This window comes from Myxocyprinus asiaticus, chromosome 19, assembly GCF_019703515.2.
Source record: "Myxocyprinus asiaticus isolate MX2 ecotype Aquarium Trade chromosome 19, UBuf_Myxa_2, whole genome shotgun sequence".
Taxonomy (NCBI): Eukaryota; Metazoa; Chordata; class Actinopteri; order Cypriniformes; family Catostomidae; genus Myxocyprinus; species Myxocyprinus asiaticus.
This window is the reverse complement of record NC_059362.1, coordinates 19,509,170-19,530,163: the sequence shown is the minus strand read 5'-3', so window position 1 is coordinate 19,530,163 and position 20,994 is coordinate 19,509,170. Positions and strand designations below refer to the sequence as shown.

Genomic DNA, 20,994 nt, shown 5'->3' with positions numbered 1-20,994 from the left:
AATTATATAATAATAAATAATTTAATAATATTATTGTATTTATAATATCATTTATTTTAATTATAAATAATAAATAATTGTAATTAATATAATTCTAAGTATATTAATTCATATATTTAAACAAAAATCATTATTTATAATTATTTCATATTTATAATTATTGCTGTACTTTGCTTATTTAATGATTATGAATTAAATATAAATATAATGAATTAATAGGGCCTAATTTTAAATAATCAAAGATCAGCAGTAACACTTATTTAAAAAAATAAATTAAAATTGGAATGACGATGTTCTGTTGCTGAATAGTTGAAGGCGGAAGGGCATTCACGTTCTAGAAAGCATTTGATTGGACAAGGTTTCTCAATCTCTATGTGACGTCATGGATGTTCCTGTGTCTTTTTAGCTGGAAGAGAGAGACTGCAAATATGAAATGCTTATATCTTCAGAAAACAACTTTTGTCAACATTTAAAAGTACACTAGCATATAGATGACCTTAAAACTAGCAGATATGGACTAAAAGCAGCCACATTTTAATTTTGATTTCACAGTCTTTAAATCTTTTTGTCCCTCCATACTGTCCTGCAGGTGTGTCAGCGGTCGCGTCTCTCCTCTCTCTGTCTTGGGTTCTGGCCTCCTACCACAAGCTTCTGCGTGATTCCCGTGATGACCAAAAGAGCATGAGCTACCGGGGAGCACTGGTGCATCTCATGTGGCGTTTGTTCACCATCTCTTCTCGGGCTCTGTCTTTCGCTCTATTTGCCTCCATTTTCCACCTCTACTTTGGCATTTTTGTGGTGCTGCACTGGTGTGCCATGGCCTTCTGGGTAATCCACGGAGGCACCGACTTCTGTATGTCCAAATGGGAGGAGGTGCTATTTAACATGGTGGTGGGCGTGGTCTACATCTTCTGCTGGTTTAACGTCAAGGAGGGAAGGACCCGATACCGCATGGTGGTCTATTATTCGTTGGTGCTTGTGGAAAATACCATCCTGACTGCGCTGTGGTATGCCTACAGAGACCCAACCACTACAGACTCATACGCTGCATCTGCCCTCTGTGGCGTCTTCCTGTGCTTTGCCTCTGGAGTGGCATGCATGGTCCTTTATTATGGGGTGCTGCATCCCATGGGGCCCAGGCTCAGGGTGCTGGCCAGTTCCTGCTGTGCTGAGCTGCTCTGGGGCCTCCCCTTACCACCAGAGGCTGAGCCCATGGCTCCCACTCCAGGGCCTAGGGGCTCCCAAGCCACCCCCACCAGGGGCATGGCTTCAGAGGACTATGGAGAACCAGAGGAAGCTGCCACGGACACTTGCCTCCCTGTGTTCCAGGTGAGATCCACAGAGCCCACTGATGCAGCGGGGAGACCCATTCCTCCCGAGGGGCCCCTAATCAAGATTGACATGCCCAGGAAGCGCTACCCGGCCTGGGATGCTCACTTTGTGGACCGACGTTTGCGGCGGACCATAAACATCCTCCAGTACATCAGCCCCAATGCAGTGGGCATCAGGTACAGGGATGGGCCTCTCCTCTACGAGCTGCTCCAGTATGAGTCCTCCCTATGAAGGCATTCAATGCCTCTCTACTCTCATGCCCTCTCTGGTTCTCCACTTCCCTTGGTGCTTTTTCCTTCAAAGTTTTTATTTAGTTGTGCCCTCAAGCTATGAGAGTGCATCTAAGGTCTAAAAAAAGAGTTTAAACAGAGAATATTCAACATATATTTTGACAAACACAGTATAGAGATGGAGATCAAATAGTCAAAAATGCATTCCCTAGTTTGGGTTATTAATGTTAGTGTTCAAATAATGTGTATGGTTGATGGTGTTTGTGACATGATGGGAATGATGGAAGAACATAATCTTTAGCATACTCATTCTGATTTCAGTTTTGCCATTTTGTGCCTACTTTTTTCCAAATAGATGTGATGACAAATATAACTGAGGTAAAAGAATCAAAAGATGCTAAAAAGCACATTTGATTGTCAAACAAAAGCACATGGTGCCCCCCTCCTTTCTTCCTGTGACGATGGAGGAAAGTGACTTCAAATTGTTCCAAATAGGTCAAGTCACTTATTCAACATAAATGAAATAAAAATGGAATTTACGGAATTAATAAGTCACTAGTTGAACAGCAATGATGTCATGTAAAATCTGGTGTCAAATTTAGGTGTTTGTGTACACTGCCACTGGCATTTTGATCATAAGGGCCTTAAAATTTGCATGTCTCTGAAGTTGTCTTTTCTTACTAAAACCTACTAGTGATGTGATATCTACAACTCTGCAATCTGAGTGAGCTGAATATATGAGTCATTACATATGGCCCACTGTTATATTTATTTAAGCCATCTGTAGTAAATAAGAGCGCACTTGATAAAAGACAGATTGCAAAAATGGAACATATTACATTAAGTTTAAAACCATTCCTTCCATACATATTGTAAACACACACACACACACACACACACACACAAACAGACATAAACACAAAATAATAGTTTAAAAGAAAAGAAATGTTTGCAATGTCTGGTGCTTAACTCTTATCTTTAGTAATCCTCCATCATTCCCTGTTCAAATGAAAATTGAATTTCTATGTCCATTTAAACCTTTATTTCATTAACAGGCAAACAAATTCTCAGAGGAAGAATTTTGACACATTGACACATGTAAATGGTTTGCTATTCTAATTCACAAGTCCCTTGATGTACTATACTCATTTTTATAAGGCAAGTTAATTTCTTTGAAGTGTGCAATATCTTTTGAAAATGTATTTTGAAATGATTGGAAAAAGGGAAATTAGCCAAATTTATACACCATAGAATGCTTGGCAAGGTTGCAAATATTGAGTATTGACTGGGTTGCCAATATGTGTCAACCAATGAATGAGGGCTTGTTCTCATTTGTCCAAGATAATTGGATTAAACGTCCCATTTTATACAATTTGTCAATATCCTATATACGGTGCACTTAAAAGAACGTGTCTGTTTAATGGCAGACCTGAGGGTTACCTCTAGCAGAAGCCACTTGAGCTTGTTTACTTCCAATCTTGAGGTAATTTCCCCCCAGATTCCATCAGTTCAGTTGAGAAAGAATGAATTGCTCAATGAGGGCTCAGGTCATTTTTGTTGTTTTTTGTTTGAACTGCTCAAAATTCCAATATATTTTCTAGCACACAATTTGTCTCAGCCGGATAAGTGAAGACATTAATATGGGATGCCAAGTTTCACTGCATGGGCTGCTACAAACCCCTTTGTGCCTGCTGGAATTTTAAAAGCAGACTTCAGATTGGTTGTAGTGGATGAAGTGGAGGGTTTTTGCCAGGGATGAAAAAGAACATGAGGATAGACAATAGTGATCTGTGTGAGTAAGCACGAGTGTGTGCATGATTGTTCATGTGTGTGGATTTGGTTTGTAAGTCTTACCTCTAAATTCAGCTCCATCCTTGGTTGCTGCTCTGACCCCTCCACCTCTCTCATGTGAGTGTCATCTGGGATAATCTGATGCAAAGACTATGTTTCAAGATAACAACTTGGATTTAAAACCTGGCCAAAGGGAACTGGGTATGGGCAGTCAACTTCATGCAAGGAATTCTTATTCCAACTTCACATTGCAAAGGTTCACGGGTTAAAATACTTGTTTAAAGAAATAGTTCACCCAAAAAATGATTTACTCCCCTCATGTCGTTCCAAACCCAAATTACTATCTTTCTTATGCAGAACACAAAATCGAAAATCTAATAGCGATAAACACAGTTCTCGCATGAACACATGCTTGTCGTATACTGCCAGTTACATTTACTTGAGTAACTTTTTGGAGAAAATGTACTTTAAAGTAGATTTAATGGAGGGTACTTTTTACTCTTACTCAACTGAAATTCTAATGAAAAAAATTTACTCTTACTTCGTTACAACGGGGGATGTTACTGTCGTTACATTACTGATTTAATTCAATAAGTGTTAATAAATGCGTAATTTATTTAGAGTTTTTTGAATGGGACTTTTACAGCACCGGAATTTACAGCGTCGCTCTGTCACTCGACTCAAGTTCATCACTGCAACAACAGCAGTCAAGCGCTCAAAACAAACACTTTCTTTATTTCACACAATGAAAATGAAGATTTATGTTCATGCAATGCCTTCATTTCAGCATACAGAATTACGGATTCAACTAAGAAAACACGTTGCGGTAAGTTGTGGTGATAATGATAACGCGGGCTTGTTTGTTATGATAATGGTCAGTTTCAGCATGATTCTGTACCTACGGGCTCTGTTGATGTTAGTTATGAAGTATACATTTTCTTATGTCAGTGCTGTAATACATCAATGCATATAAATCCATGTTACAAACTGTCTACATCGGACGCGAGCGACATCGCATCGCAACATCAAGTGGACTAATCAATTGTAGACAGCATCATTGATTATAATGGGAGCAATTTTTTTTGTCGCATCATGCCGCCCTGCTTGCATCTGATGTAGACAGAACGTTATTTCCCTTCTGATTCAGTACACATGACATTGCGTCACTAAGCTGACACTACGGGGAGTGTCCTTCTACATGACCTAGTTGAAACCTTTCCACAATAACAGCAGGATTGGCTATGGTGTTTAAGCCCCACCCTCTGAGGCACAAAGCTGTCCGTTATAAAAGCAGGCACGCAAACATCATTCCTCAGAATTTTCTTCCTTAAAGACAGCGATTCATCTCTTGTCTAGAAGCCTTCTACTACTTTCTGTGCCGCGCCCAAGTAGAGACAGCTCTCATAAAGACAGACTGCCCTCACTGTGAGTCTCACGACGCTTCGCTCGCGAATCGCCCGAGTTCTGCGGGACGATTCAGCCTCCCGCGCCCTCCCTCTCACCACTTCTGTGACTCCCGAGGGATCACACGAGGTATGTTCACTAATTGGTGCTTTTCACATGGCAAAGGCCCAGTGAACTGCCCCTTACCTGAAATTCATACATTTATTTAAGAGCGATTGGACACAGGGCTCACTCAAAATTTATGTGGCAACTATATCTGAGTATCACGCACCTGAACAATGACAAACATGATTTAATCATAAAATTCCTTAAGGGGGTGGGGCAGCTAAATCCCCCTCATCCGGCTACAGTCCTGACATGGGACCTAACTTTCGTCCTAAAAGCGCTTTTGGGACCCCCCTTCGAGCCTCTGGACTATGTTGAATTGTGTATGCTTTCTCTTAAGACCACATTACTGCTAGCTTTTGCCTCAGTAAAAGCTGGTCGATGATTTGCAAGCACTGTCAGTTGACAGTTCATGTCTGGAGTCACTGTGAGACCCAGGAAAAGCCATGTGCCAAAGGTTCTAACCACACCCTTCAGAGCGCAGGTAGTTCACCTTCAAACCTTTTTCCCTCCTCCATTTAATTCGGATGAGGAACAGTCCTTGCATTTGTTATGCCATTTGGGAGCACTACACACATACGTTGAGCGCACCCACCAATTCAGACTGTCTGACCAGCTCTTTGTGAGCTATGGAGGACACACGAAAGGAATGTCCGTCTCCAAGCAAAGACTTTCTCACTGGATCGTTGATGCGATCGCTCTGGCTTACGAGTCTCAGGGTGCGAATTGCCCAATTGGTGTTAAAGTACACTCAATTAGAGGTGTGGCCTCTTTATGGGCATGGACGAACGGTGTGTCCTTACAAGACATATGTTCTGCAGCAGGATGGTCTTCTCAAAACAAATTCGCAAGGATTTATAACCTAGACGACATGTAATGTCTCTCTCATAGCAAGTCCTCTCTGTCTAGAGCGCTTGCTATTTCATTGGCCAAACATATACTTATGCCCCTCTTTTTAAGTACGGGCTCCCTGTCATTTTACACAACCGCCTGCACTCAGACGGTTGTATTTCCCAAAAGTCACAGGCACTTTCATTACAAATAAACTTCCTTCCCAACTGGGTACATGAAGGGGTTAAGTCATACTGTATGACCATAGTTCATATATAAATTCTGCATGTTCCCCTCCTGGCTCACCATGAGGGTCATTCACTTGTGGCATACTCATTTCGGTCACCGTCCCAGGGGACTGCGGCGTCATGTTTCCTCTCTGGGAAGGTTGTGTCGTGTAGTATGGTGTGATGGGAATCAATTCCCCATAGCGTCAGCTTAGTGACGCAATGTCAATGTACTGAATTGTAAGGGAATGTCTCGGTTACGTATGTAACCTCAGTTCCTTGGAATGAAGGGAATGAGACGTTGCATAAGCTGGCCGCACTACGGACTCAGGGTTTTTTGAGGTGCGAGCAATGCGCTCTTTGTCCCTCAGTCAGAAAATTCTGAGGAATGGTGTTTGCACACCCGCTTTTAGCTCCCATCATAGCTTCGTGCCTAAAAGGGTGGGGCTTAAACACCATAGCCAATCATGGCATTATTGTAGAAAGGTTTCAACTAGGTCATATCGAAGGACACTCCAAGTAGCGTCAGCTTAGTGATGCAATGTCTCGTTCCCTTCATCTCAGGGAACCAAGGTTACATACATAACCAAGACGTTTGCCCTTTGCCTTGATAATGCAGCACAAGCATACAGCCATATGCGTTATAAAGCACGCGTGCGTGCGAGGACAACAGAGAACAAGCTCTGAACTAAAATAAGCCCAATCACACTTCTAAACACAGAGATAAGGTGCAACTTGAGTGGAAAAGGATGTTGCTGTCAAAATAGGTGGAGGACCGGGTCACACCTAACGAAACAAACTTTTCCTGAAAGTTTGTGCTTTAAGCTCAAACCACCACATCAAACTCAAAAATACCTTCTTTTAGCCAGAATTTGTTCTAAATGCCATCACAACCGTTTTTCAGTTTCGCTAAGAAGCTTGTCAGTATGTTGGCATGTTAAGATAGAAATGTATACAGGTTTAGAAACGACATGAGGGTGAGTAGATTTTGAAGGAATTTTACTTTGTAAACTATTCCTTCATCACATTCTTGTAGGAAATAGTCCCAGCTAGTTCCAACAGCATTTTGTGTTTAATCCCTATGTACCTGCCATAGCTCCTTCCTGTTCCCTTATAGTGCCTGTATAAGTGACAGTACTACACTCCTGTGGATGCTTTGCACATTAATGCACTGTTGTTTGCTGGGATATCACCAACCCTGTTTAGATATGATGTGTAATTGTTGGTTACTTGGCTGCCTGGCATCCCATGATATGTTCACAGTCTAATTACAGAATAAGTTGAGGTGAAAGAGATACATATTTAAACAGGTGATATATTTTCAACTACACTGTGATATTTTCTTCTTCTGTTTCACTTGCTCATTAGTTTGATGTGTAGTGTACAACACTGCTGTGTTGGAATAGATATAGGGAAAGGATGTGCAGCAAATCCGAAAACCACGTTGGTCCCATAGAGCAATTCTGAATTGGTTGGTTTGTTTAGATTACTGCCTTACTAGTTAAACAAGTTACTTGGTCTATGGCTGTATTTCTATAAGAAGGTTCAGTCAATACTAAAGTCATGCCACCATTTGTACATGTTGAGGGTAGGGTGGGTGAGTGGGACCAGTCTATAATATCTGATTCTTTGTGGTGCCTTGTCTTTTTGGGTGCTTCTATGTAGCCATGGCAGCCAGTGCAGCAAACAACAATGCCAGTGTCTCTATCTCCTTTCATATTTCACTCAGTACTGTAAACAGCCAATAAATATTGTCCCATACTTTCAGAGAAAATGCGCTCAGCAGAGCTCACATTTCTGTTTTGGGGCAAGTCTTTGCAAAACTAAATTATCAGCATATTATAAATTAAAGGCAATACTTACCATCTACTTGAACAATGGGTTCCACATATTTCCATAATACACTGACCGGTTCCATACGACTCAACTGTTTTGTTTGCAATTGGATTTGAAAGGAAATGAGACAGTCTCTTGATTTAATTGGTTGGTTTGGGTACTAGATGACAGTTATGATGAAGTTAGCAATTTATTTGATGATTGTTGATGTACTTCTGCCTATGCCTTCCTCTGTCTTGCAAAATGAATGAGCTGTAGTGCCGACAAGTTAAACTTTTCTCTCTGTCGTTTGTCTTGTGAACAAAATTGTCTAGCCAAATGGATTTATGCCTGCAAAAAGAAAAAAAAATGAAGTAAAAAAAAAGAAGAAAAATATGTGTGTAGACCAGTAAGAATAAAAGAAACGGGATGTGAAGACATGGTGCTCACTGGGTCAAACATTTTAAGCTAAATTTGAGATGGCATTGGACACACGAAGTATTTAAGTCTTTTTAAAGGCCTATAGAGCTAAACCATCTATAGACTGCTTATACATCTTTTGGATTCTTAGCATGCCCTCAAAATGCATCTATGGTGACCCCTCCAACATATTTGCATGTTAGCGTTCTTCAATACAATGTTCCACCCATTTCCAGGGTTCTCTGAGAGCATTTACATGCTCATTGTATCCAGTCAATTTTGATGTGTACAGTGGTTTTACAATCATCGGTATTTAAATACAGCCAAAACAAAACAAAAACAAAACGGTGCATTTTTGTTTCTTGATCTGGTGCTTATTAACATACTAAAGGTGCTACCACTGAATGTGGACTGCAGGACCCATGTTGTGGCTCACTAAGCAAGGCCACCATCTGATACACCTGCCTCTTTAAGCTCACGGACACTTTCCTCTTTGGAAGAACAACCACCTCGACACAGTTTACAGCCAAACATCACTCTTTGAAATATGGTGCCATGTATTATGTTTCAAGCATTTTTGCAGAATATGTGTTCATTTTATGTATCTTTGTTTAAAAAGTGTTTGGATTTTTAAATCTGCACTAGTATTAGAGAATTTTTTTTTTTAAATGTATAATTTTGACATTCATACACAGGCCTAAAATTACTTCTGATTAAAGGAAATGCTATATAGAAGGTGATCGCTGTGTTGTATATTCCTGTCATCTCTATCTGTATCTCTTCTGTTATTGTAGATCTGGCTGTATATTTTGTTGGAAAATGTTCTTATTAACGATTATGGTTGTTAGATGAATTGCTGCAGATTTTAGAGTTGTTATCCATGCTATTGGAGACAGGTAAATGACCTGTATAAAGAGATTGTGTTACATTGTTATTGTATTTCTGACATGGGTTATTCAAGAAAGATGGCACAAAGTTATTTTGCAAATTATTTGCTACTATCTGTAACATTTTTCTTAACTGACTGTATTAATTACTTATGTTGAAAAAAAAAAGATTTATTTGATGTTGTCAAATACAAATGAAAGTAAATTGTTTTGGTTGATTGCCATTATTTGAGAACAAAGCTGGTGTCCAGTAATGCATAAGATCTTATTTTTGGGGGGGGAAATATTACTAATACTGATGACAAATGGTGCTACAGTTGTTTTTGTAAACTTTGGTTTTTAGATGAAAAAGGGAATATCATAGTGAAAAAGAACATGTTGAGCCTTGCTGTAGATCTATATATGTTCATCTCTGAAGACTGGAAAAATAAGTATAGCATTTGAAAGTAAGTACATATATACAAAAATTTATACTTTACATTTATGCACATTTTCCCAATGACAGGTCAAAAGTGGTTATATACTAATGTATATGTTCAGATGTGTGTGTGTGTGTGTGTATGTATACTGATATGATAGAGATAGATTTCCCAGAGTAACACATTGTTGTTTAATAAAGATACTACATTATTATAATTCATTATTATCATCAAATTGCTTCAATCACATTATACTGACCAAAATGTGCTGAGTTATGAATCCTCTTCATTCAAGTAGATTCATATCTCCAAATGAAGGGCAAAAAATTTATAAAAAACATAAATGACCATGTTAAACCAAAAAAAAAAAAAAAAAAAAAAAGAAAAGAAAAAAAAGTAACTTATGGGTGTTGTTTCTACAAAAATCTATTGTTCTTTGTAAGCCACCACTTTCAGAAAGAAAGAAATATTTGAAAAACTTAATTCTTACACTCTTTGAACATGACTAAAAACCTTAATGAGTTGACTTTACTCAACTGTTTAAGTAAACTCGTTCTCTCAATTGAATTGAGTAATGGCGTCTCCAAAACCTGTGTAAATAAGTTCACTTTGTGTTCATTTAGAATAAACATATCTATTTAAGTTAAGGTAATTAGATGCAAGTAGACGTAACTTAGATTTGCTATTTAAATGTTGTTGTTTCTACTTAATTGAATGGACTCAAATCTGGGTCATACAATAAAATAGCTTAAATAAAGATTACAACTGATTCTAGGTCAGTCGTTAAACAAACTTATTTTCTCCACAGATATGCATATGACTGAACTTCAGTTGCTCATCAAGAAAGAGAGCTGAGATAGTGTTAACAGGTCAAACTTGACCAAAGGGGACACAGATCACCTTAATGGTGACATCACACGAAACAACTATTTGCAACAAAACAACATAAATAATACTACAAATGAGCTAAAACCTCTATGAATTCTTAAAAACAACTATTTAAATGCCCCCATATGTTCCCTTCGACAAATGAAACATAATTAAATAATTCAAGTACAAGGCATTATGGGTATTCCCCATAGCCTCAATTTTATAATCAATAGTTTTAGTTATTAACACTTAAAGTCTATTGATTTTAAAGAAAAATATATTCAAGGAACATAGATATTCATATCCTCAGTCCAGTCAGCTCTGTTTATGGCTTGAAGTCACAGCCATCTACAGGAAACCTTGAAATAATTTTTCAACAACAGAATCCGATTGAAGTTTACTGTTTGCTGACAGTTTCTGCCACCACTTCCGTGTATGATGTAAGTGGTGACGTTGCCAAAGGATTGGTCTATAAGTCCATTGTTTGTAAATAATTACTAGGCTATAGAAAATAGAGGAACAATAAAAGTTACAGTGGAAAGAATACACAGCCCTTTAGAAGGCTAAATCTTTAATTTTCAGTTTTAATGAATGGGCCTATATCTCTCCGGGCTAGTTGTCACAACAGCTATAAATTATCTCAGTAAGCACACTAGCATACATTCATGCAAGTGTAAACTAAATGTATTTTAACTGAATAGTTGAACTTTGTTTTCAGAACAAGTGTATTTATTCATATATATCAGGTCATGGCTAGCTTTCAGATTTGTATTGGGTTACGTGTGCTTTAAATGTAATGGGCTAAATCTATCTAAAATCTATCGTTTTAATTTTTAATTTTAATATTTGTTGGTCACAACAATAATTAGATTTTTGTTCATTACTTTTTACATTTTTGCTGTTTTATGAAATGTTTTGTGCTTTATAATGATTTTATTAATTGCAGTTTGCTGAAAAGCCTATAACAGGCTGTTTATTGCAGGATACATTGTGACAACATGCCCCGCTATTTGACAATGTGCGTTCAATGAACAGTATCTTTTTTCCTGGGCAACAGTGCTGGAAATGTTTAATAGCTATTTTGTAGCTAGGAATTCAAGGTATGCGCCTACACAGAAACATACTTTCAAGAATAAACCTACACTGAGCAATATTCACTGGAGTAAACAGTATCACAGCCAGCCCTGCTCTCCCCTATATTTAGTATGTAGTGTGTAGTATGCATGTTCTCTCTCGCGCTGCACTGTGGGTAGACGTCCTACGCCCAAAATGGCGGCAGTATTGAAAAGTTTGCTGATGTTTTTGTTTTATTTTAATGTATTTAAATTTTCAGTTTTTGAATAAATCCACGATTTGCACGCAATAGAGAGGGTTGATCGTTTATTTCCGATCCACGTACATGTCATATGGATCGGTGTATTTTCTCCGCCGGGGCAGGTTTGTTTAGTTTAGGTCTGTGAAGCGCCACTGTTGACGTGAATGAGCCAGATGGCGCTGAACCCGTGGACGTCACTCCTATGAACTTCATGAGGTTAAAATGAAGAGCTTCTGTACGTAGAGATGGAAGAGGATGTAAAGAAAGTCAAAAAGGTAAGATTATGAGATTTTACACCTACTTGATCCGCAGCTGAAAAAAGGTATTGGCCTGTCCACAGACTATTTAAAACTATTGTATTAATCATATCACTGATTGTCTTTAGATGTGTATCTAGTCATTCTCTCGTGGTCAGACTGGCTTAGTAGGGAAACTACCGAAATAGTGCTAAAGGTGACTCAACTAAAGAAAAACACTGATCCGAGAATCTCAGGATGTCACATATATGTCGCTTGTCTTTTAGTCCAGACGCACTGCCCAGCTTTGTTGCTTGTATAATTACTATTTTATCTAGTGATTGGTTTTAATAAGCTTGCAGAAAATGAAAGTTATCTGATGTGACCAATGGCAGAATTACAGATGGGGTTCTTATGTGTGGCATGTTTACATGCGGTGCTCATATTATCGGTTGGGTCTAAAGGGGAACCCTAGGTCTGAAATATTTATTTATTCATTTATTTTTTGAGCGCCGAAACCCTGCTCCTATCTTACCCTACACCTAAACTTTTAGTAAGCGTGACTCTCGCGAGACTTTCATAGGTCTAAGGTTCCCTTCTAGACACAACCCAGATTTTCCTTACTGGAGAATGAAGGGCCGGACTCTCCAGAGACTCCAGACAGGATGTGACGCCCCTTGTGTCTGCGTGCTCAGGGGTCAGGAACTTGTTTGCCACTGGGAAGCTGATAACTTCTTTCCCTCAAAGAGCACTCGTCAACTCTATATGAAGCACATCATTTGATTTATAAGCTGGAGTTACAGTCAGTGTTTCATACGTTGGAGTGTCAATCAGATATCTCACCCATAACTACTGTAGAATGTTTGTTTGGTTGTCTAGTTTTTAAAGCAGATTTGTTAGGTAAGGTATGAGACTTCATATTAGTTGAGATAAAAGGACAAGAAGTTTCCCCAAGTGGTCACAGGATGGAGCCATTGAGTTGTTTACTGTCAAAGTCGGTGTTATAATGAAAAATATCAACTTTATTGCTGGGTTTGCCTGGTTAGCTTATATTTTTTAATTGAAAACTCCCTCTAAAACTCTCTGCATATACACATTTGGCAGTTTAAATTGTAGTATAGGTTAAATGTTTCTCAGTTTTGTAAAGCACAGACACAAAAATAGTGGCTTCATTAATGTAAACGACAGCAAGGCACAAGTTCTTACTGCGATGCAAGCTGCTCTCCGCAAAACCTGATATGGCTAAAGATCAAATAGAGTTTCTATTTTTATTTCACATATATAATTCAGGTGCGGATCACTTTGTTTTCTCAGATTTCGGAAGAACACACAGACTCACAAGTTCCTTTAGTGTCTCTTTCCTTGGCTTTTCAATAATTATGTGAGTGAGCTTGTAGGGGGTAGAATATATAATTGCATTTTAGTATACAGATGCATCTCAATAAATTAGAATGTCATGGAAAAGTGCATTTATTTCAGTAATTCAACTCAAATTGTGAAACTTGTGTATTAAATAAATTCAATGCACACAGACTGAAGTAGTTTAAGTCTTTGGTTCTTTTAATTGTGATGATTTTGGCTCACATTTAACAAAAACCCACCAATTCACTATCTCAACAAATTAGAATACATCATAAGACCAATAAAAAAAAAACATTTTTAGTGAATTGTTGGCCTTCTGGAAAGTATGTTCATTTACTGTATATGTACTAAATACTTGGTAGGGGCTCCTTTTGCTTTAATTACTGCCTCAATTCGGCGTGGCATGGAGGTGATCAGTTTGTGGCACTGCTGAGGTGGTATGGAAGCCCAGGTTTCTTGGACAGTGGCCTTCAGCTCATCTGCATTTTTTGGTCTCTCGTTTCTCATTTTCCTCTTGACAATACCCCATAGATTCTCTATGGGGTTCAGGTCTGGTGAGTTTGCTGGCCAGTCAAGCACACCAACACCATGGTCATTTAACCAACTTTTGGTGCTTTTGGCAGTGTGGGCAGGTGCCAAATCCTGCTGGAAAATGAAATCAGCATCTTTAAAAAGCTGGTCAGCAGAAGGAAGCATTAAGTGCTCTAAAATTTCTTGGTAAACGGGTGCAGTGACTTTGGTTTTCAAAAAACACAATGGACCAACACCAACAGATGACATTGCACCCCAAATCATCACAGACTGTGGAAACTTAACACTGGACTTCAAGCAACTTGGGCTATGAGCTTCTCCACCCTTCCTCCAGACTCTAGGACCTTGGTTTCCAAATGAAATACAAAACTTGCTCTCATCTGAAAAGAGGACTTTGGACCACTGGGCAACAGTCCAGTTCTTCTTCTCCTTAGCCCAGGTAAGATGCCTCTGATGTTGTCTGTGGTTCAGGAATGGCTTAACAAGAGGAATACGACAACTGTAGCCAAATTCCTTGACATGTCTGTGTGTGGTGGCTCTTGATGCCTTGACCCCAGCCTCAGTCCATTCCTTGTGAAGTTCACCCAAATTCTTGAATCGATTTTGCTTGACAATCCTCATAAGGCTGTGGTTCTCTCGGCTGGTTGTGCATCTTTTTCTTCCACACTTTTTCCTTCCACTCAACTTTCTGTTAACATGCTTGGATACAGCACTCTGTGAACAGCCAGCTTCTTTGGCAATGAATGTTTGTGGCTTACCCTCCTTGTGAAGGGTGTCAATGATTGTCTTCTGGACAACTGTCAGATCAGCAGTCTTCCCCATGATTTTGTAGCCTAGTGAACCAAACTGAGAGACCATTTTGAAGGCTCAGGAAACCTTTGCAGGTGTTTTGAGTTGATTAGCTGATTGGCATGTCACCATATTCTAATTTTTTGAGATAGTGAATTGGTAGGTTTTTGTTAAATGTGAGCCAAAATCATCACAATTAAAAGAACCAAAGACTTAAACTACTTCAGTCTGTGTCCACTGAATTTATTTAATACACGAGTTTCACAATTTGAGTTGAATTACTGAAATAAATGCACTTTTCCACGACATTCTAATTTATTGAGATGCACCTGTACATGGGAATTATATAAATTAGCCAAGTACTAAAACTGGATTTTTTATTCTTTTCAGCTACTTGGTATGTGTTTATACTGCTGTGCAAAAATCACAGTAATTACACATTTTGTCAAAATTGTGTTATGAAAATAAAAAATCTGGTCCTTTAAAGCAAAAGTATATTTTGGTTTTCTGTATTCCGGTATGGCTCACGCACATTATGCGTGAGGCAAATTTTGTCATCAGCACAGTCTGCAGGGGCCAGTTTTTTTTAGACATGCAGACAGTTCTCGTCTGTGCGCATCGTCGGCACATGCGTCTGCCATTGACTGCACTAAAGAGCAGTGTTTCTCAACTGGTGGGTCACGGACATCAGGGAAAGAACAATGCCGTGGTTTTTTTCTAGGGCTGGGCGATATGGCAAAGAATATTATAATTTTTTTCATATAGTTAGATATTGATATTTATCACAATATACATTTCTTACCATTAATGGGGTAGGAAAGACATTCCACAAGTTTGTTAGACCTCAAGTATTAATGTAAAAATAACTTGTTTGTTTACAACTAAACTCCACAAGGTAAGCTACTTTTTATTTTGAAGTTCAAGAACTATACTGTTTAGGATTTAATCCTACTTAAGGTGTTTGACCTCTTTTTGATGAAATTTCGTTCATCATCTTCAGCTGACATTTGAATCCACTGAAAGACTTTCTTGTGACGTTCCACACTCCAGTTCAGTAGGTGGCAGTAATGCACCATAAGCTGGAATGCCAACCGCCAATAAACATCACAAGAAGAAACACTTTATTGCCTGTGGCAGTGTTATGTATCATGAAAAATCTGTACATTAAATAGTACATAAATAAACAGCAATGGTGTTGATGTCAGAGTTGTTGTTGTGTTCAGTCGATAGCTGTATTGCATTGTCAGTTTTGTCTTGTTCAGTACACAACGATATCATATTAGCCGGATAGCTAGCTAGTGGCTACCGAGCCTCATTGCCAGTTTCCATGACAGCAGAGCTATGTAGCCGCTAGCCTGCTAAAGACCTGGGTATACTTCCATATTGACGCAAATGCTCAGCGTCTGCAGACAGTCAAACACGAGCCTGTCAAAGTGTACTCCATATTACTGACCGCGCATTCACAGCCATTTGGGGCATGCGCACTACGACTGCTATGAGACACCAAACTTACTCTTCAGAAGTTTAGACCCATAAAGATGTCTTTATATTCCTTCAGACTTGAGTTCTACAAATGCAGGTATCTCCAGACCTCCTCACACACACAACATATCAACAACAACGTCACATGATGCATGCCCTTATAATTGAAAACCATGAACAAAACTATGCAACAGAAAAGATAATTCGACCCAGGCTACTTTAAAAAAACAAGGTACGTTTTTTACTGTGTTAGTTAGCCACTTGATGTCCAATGTAAAATCTGGGTCCTGAAGCAAAACCAGTAACTACTGCTAAAGACAATCACAAAGCAGTTGAACTGTGCATGCTTTGAATGCGTCCATTTGCACTCACGGTCAAAAGAGTATACTTTGAAAGGCTGAGCGCTCGAACGTGTGCGAAATGAAATGGCACTCAGAAAAACGAAGTAAACCCGAGCCTTTACACTATGATCTGTCCTGTGACAGACAGGTTTGGCTCAACTATGCAGAAATTTTGAGAGAAGTATAGCTACTGCATCTTGCCTTTGTAGGGCAATAATAAACAGTTGAAATCAGAAGTTTACATACAATTAGGTTGAAGTCATTAAAACGAATTTTTTAACTACTCCACAGATTTAATATTAGCAAACTATAGTTTTGGCAAGTCGTTTAGGACATCTACTTTGTGCATGACATGAGTAATTTTTCCAACAACTGTTTACAGACAGATTGTTTCTATATCACACTTCCAGTTGGTCAGAAGTTTACATACACTAAGTTAACTGTGCCTTTAAGCAGCTTGGAAAATTCCAGAAAATGATGTCAAGCCTAACTTCTAGCTTCTGATAGGCTAAATGGAGACAATTTGAAGGTGTACCTGTGGATGTATTTTAAGGTCTACCTTCAAACTCAATGCCTCTTTGCTTGACATCATGGGAAAATCAAAAGAAATCAGCCAAGACCTCAGAAAAACATTGTGGACCTCCACAAGTCTGGTTCATCCTTGGGAGCAATTTCCAAACACCTGAAGGTACCACATTCATCTGTACAAACAATAGTCATAGTATAAACACCATGGGACCATGCAGCCATCATACCGCTCAGGAAGGAGATGCATTCTGCCTCCTAGAGATGAACGTAGTTTGGTGCGAAAAGTGCAAATCAATCCCGGAACAACAGCAAAAGACCTTGTGAAGATGCTGTGGGAAACAGGTAGACAAGTATCTATATCCACAGTAAAACAAGTCCTATATCAACATACCCTGAAAGGCTGCTTAGCAAGGAAGAAGCCACTGCTCCAAAACCGCCATAAAAAGCCAGACTACAGTTTGCAAGTGCACATGGGGACAAAGATCTTACTTTTTTCCTCTGGTCTGATGAAACAAAAATTTAACTGTTTGGCCATAATGACCATTGTTATGTTTGGAGGAAAAAGGGTGTGGCTTGCAAGCCGAAGAACACCATCCTAACCATGAAGCATGGGGGTGGCAGCATCATGTTGTGGGGGTACTTTGCTGCAGGAGGGACTGGTGCACTTCACAAAATAGATGGCATCATGAGGAAGGAAAATTATGTGGATATATTGAAGCAACATCTCAAGACATCAGCCAGGAAGTTAAAGCTTGGTCACAAATGAGTCTTCCAAATGGACAATGACCCCAAGCATACCCCCAAAGTTGTGGCAAAACAAAGTCAAAGTATTGGAGTGGCCATCACAAAGCCCTGACCTCAATCCGATAGAAAATTTGTGGGCAGAACTGAAAAAGCGTGTGAACTAGGAGGCCTACAAACCTGACTAAGTTACACCAGTTCTGTCTGGAGGAATGGGCCAAAATTCCAGCAACTTATTGTGAGAAGCTTGTGGAAGGCTACCCAAAATGTTTGAACCAAGTTAAACAATTTAAAGGCAATGCTACCAAATACTAACAAAGTGTATGTAAACGTCTGATCCACTGGGAATGCGATGAAAGAAAGAAATAATTCTCTTTACTATTATTCTGAAATTTCACATTCTTAAAATAAAGTAGTGATCCTAACTGACCTAAGACAGGGAATGTTTTCTACGATTAAATGTCAGGAATTGTGAAAAACTGAGTTGAAATGTATTTGGCTAAGGTGTATGTAAACATCTGACTTCAACTGTACATTAATTGACTTTTAGAATACTAGACTTGTATCCTTAAGAATTTAGAATTTAGAAGAATTTAGAATGACATTTTGTTTTTGTTAGATCCTTATTATTGTTACTTATTTTCTACCTAGCATAGTTGCATTAATTTTAAGAGTTTTTCAATAGTGTACAATGTATAGACCTGAAGACTTATCTTTCCACAATGCAGTCATTTAAAGAGAATGCCATTGTCCGCAATTAACCTAAAGCAGGACTGCAGTTTCACTTTTTTTTTTTTGTTGAGTGTTTCATCACAGGAAATGGTGGTTGCTGTTCTTCCTGATTGCAAGAACTATATTTTGTGGCAGAACGTGATAATTTGTGTGTTGAGACGCGTGTTTGTCGTGGGTTGTGGTTTCTCTCGCTGTTTGGAGGGAGTTGGCATCCATCTCATTTGTCACAAGGCACACGCAACCTGTTTTGAGAGCAGCATGCATCAGCAGTAGTTGAGGAGCCCGTCGTAGAGGACAGCTGGCGTATGTCACCAATTTTCATTGTATTGTCGTGGTGACCAGTCATGGAGACAGAGGTAGGGTTCACAGAAAACTTGTTTCTTGTCTGGAGCGACAGACTTTGTAAAACAATGTGGTTGCTTTAACATTTGGACTGATTTCAGTTTTAAGCCTTGACTGCTTTGAAAAGCTTCAAAGAGGAAGAAAAACACAGACTTTTCTGTTGAATTGCAAGCTGACATCGTAAGGAATTATACGATTACGGTTCGGATTCCTCTTAACGATTCCAGGAATTCTTTTAGTACTTAAAAAGAAAAGAAAAATAACTAGAATACAATTCTTATTGTATTTACTACCCTCTGTTGTCTGTTAACAAATAATGAGATCATTTCAGATTTCTACAGAGCAGATATAACAAATCAGAAATAATAAAATACATTTTATACAGTTCTTGTAAAAGGTGTGTTTGCAGACTTTTTAGAGACGTAAATACAATCCAATAATAGATCCTTACTATATTTTAAATAAAGAAATCTAAACCAACAAGAAATGTAATGGCATATTTCATTAATTCATTTATTATTTTATAAAATTCCACTTATTACAACAAAACTCATGTATCTTTAATTATACATTGTCATATGAACATCCAGTCAGTAACTGCACAGCTTGAATTAATAGAGACACAGCAGGTCATCATTAAATAAACAGTAACGGTTCCAGAGAACAGTTTAGACTGTGTTATGTAGCCTAATGTTGTACTTCAGGCTTGTGAGACTTCAACAGTTCTTATTTAATTTCGAGCTGGACATGCATAACTTGCACATCAGTATAAGATTATTAAAGTATGTTTCGCGCTGTAGATTCAAAAGAACCGGCTCATTAGAATGGTTCTTTCGGGAACGGACTATACTGGAAGCGCATATGTTTCGCGCTGTAAAAAGAGCCGGCTCGAGACTCGTACGATTGGGAATTAAATACACTGGTAGAACTGTGTGTTTTTATGCTGTTTTTAGTCAGTAGAGGGCAGCGCTGCTGCAGAGATGTGCTGCTGGAAACACGGTCAGATTATTTGATAGCGGTGTTCCAGCTACATCGGCGGAAAATTGCACGCTGGAGAGCCATTAACGGAACTGAAAGTCATGAAGATCATACAATTCTGGTCTTTTTTAAAGAATGGTTCCCAACCCTAGTGGTAGGGTTTACCACAGATTAAATAGTAGTCTTTTTTCCATGAATGATGATTTCATTAACCTTTGCAATGGTATTTGGTGTCATTAAAGCCCTCAAGCCAGTATAGTTGATTAGCTTCTTGGTTTTAAGCCAGGGGTGCGTTTAAGAGAAAAGGGAAGCACGTTAGTTAGCCATAGATCTTTTTGCAGAGTTACGCCGAGTGCTGTAATGTAAAAGAAACCACATGTTACAGAACTTGTTTCAGTGTAACGGACACTTCCGCAGAGGCTGTTAGATTCGGAGGCTTGAGATTGTTGTGGTAACAGTTGCCTCGTCAGCCAAGTCACTGAATTCAAAGATGTCGTCAGTGGAAATTCAGTATGTATTAAATGTGTATTGTATACCTCATATCAGCAAGATCAGCTGCAAATCAACTGACCACACACAAATTATAGTTACCCTAAAAAAAGCTCTCTTGCGTTATGATCGTCCTCTAGTCGTGATGTGATTTCCTCTTTCTGTCTCTCTGCAGCCAGGTATTGTGTCTCCGTTCAAGCGGGTGTTTCTGAAAGGAGAGAAGGGGAGAGATAAGAAGGCCCTGGAGAAGTCCACAGAGCGCCGGGCCCTACACACCTTCACCCTCTCTCTCCCGGACCACCGCATCGACCCTGACATTCTCCTCAATGACTACATTGAAAAGGAAGTTAAGGTATTGCTCACTTTCTAGGTCCTGGTTTTGTATTCTGTCCTCATTTTACATTATTCAGTTGAAAGGTGCACTCCGTAATATTCTTGTTTTTGTTGCAGTGACACCTAGTGGTGGAGATGCAGCATTACGCAAAAACAATAGTTACCGATGTTATAAGCTGGGTTTCCATCCATGTGTTTTTATGCAAATGTTGGGTTATCACATAATAATGCTGGATAGAAACACCAAGATGCGAATAAAATCTTTAAAAAAAAAAATTTATTCGATACGAAAATGTGCGCATAAACTATGATGGAAAAGGAGCAGCCAGGGCCGTTTCTACCTATAAGCGGTATAAGCGGCCGCTTGGGGCCTCTGAGCCACAAGGGGGCCCCGCAAAGAAAGGTATTTTTTCTTTTTTTTTTATATTTGTAAATATACTATAAGCTGCGAGTAAGACTGAGGC

At 38.9% G+C, this 20,994-nt stretch overlaps 2 protein-coding genes across 3 annotated transcripts in view; both read left to right on the top strand.

Annotated features, from left to right (window-relative positions):
- LOC127409792 (XK-related protein 6-like) overlaps window positions 1–1,563 on the top strand; it is a 140,774-nt gene extending 139,211 nt beyond the window's left edge. The window contains exon 3 of the mRNA XM_051644618.1: window positions 590–1,563. Coding sequence (XP_051500578.1) covers window positions 590–1,563 — 974 coding nt within the window. The remainder of the gene's footprint in view (window positions 1–589) is intronic.
- A 10,025-nt stretch (window positions 1,564–11,588) lies between these two features.
- LOC127409802 (cerebral cavernous malformations protein 2 homolog) overlaps window positions 11,589–20,994 on the top strand; it is a 28,533-nt gene continuing 19,127 nt past the window's right edge. Inside the window, exons 1-2 of one of the 2 annotated variants that reach the window (XM_051644632.1) lie at window positions 11,589–11,921; window positions 20,373–20,549. In XM_051644632.1, coding sequence (XP_051500592.1) covers window positions 11,892–11,921; window positions 20,373–20,549 — 207 coding nt within the window. In that variant the 5' untranslated portion in view covers window positions 11,589–11,891. Of the gene's footprint in view, window positions 11,922–18,547; window positions 18,745–20,372; window positions 20,551–20,994 lie in introns of those variants that run through there. The other variant, XM_051644633.1, reaches the window with a different exon arrangement.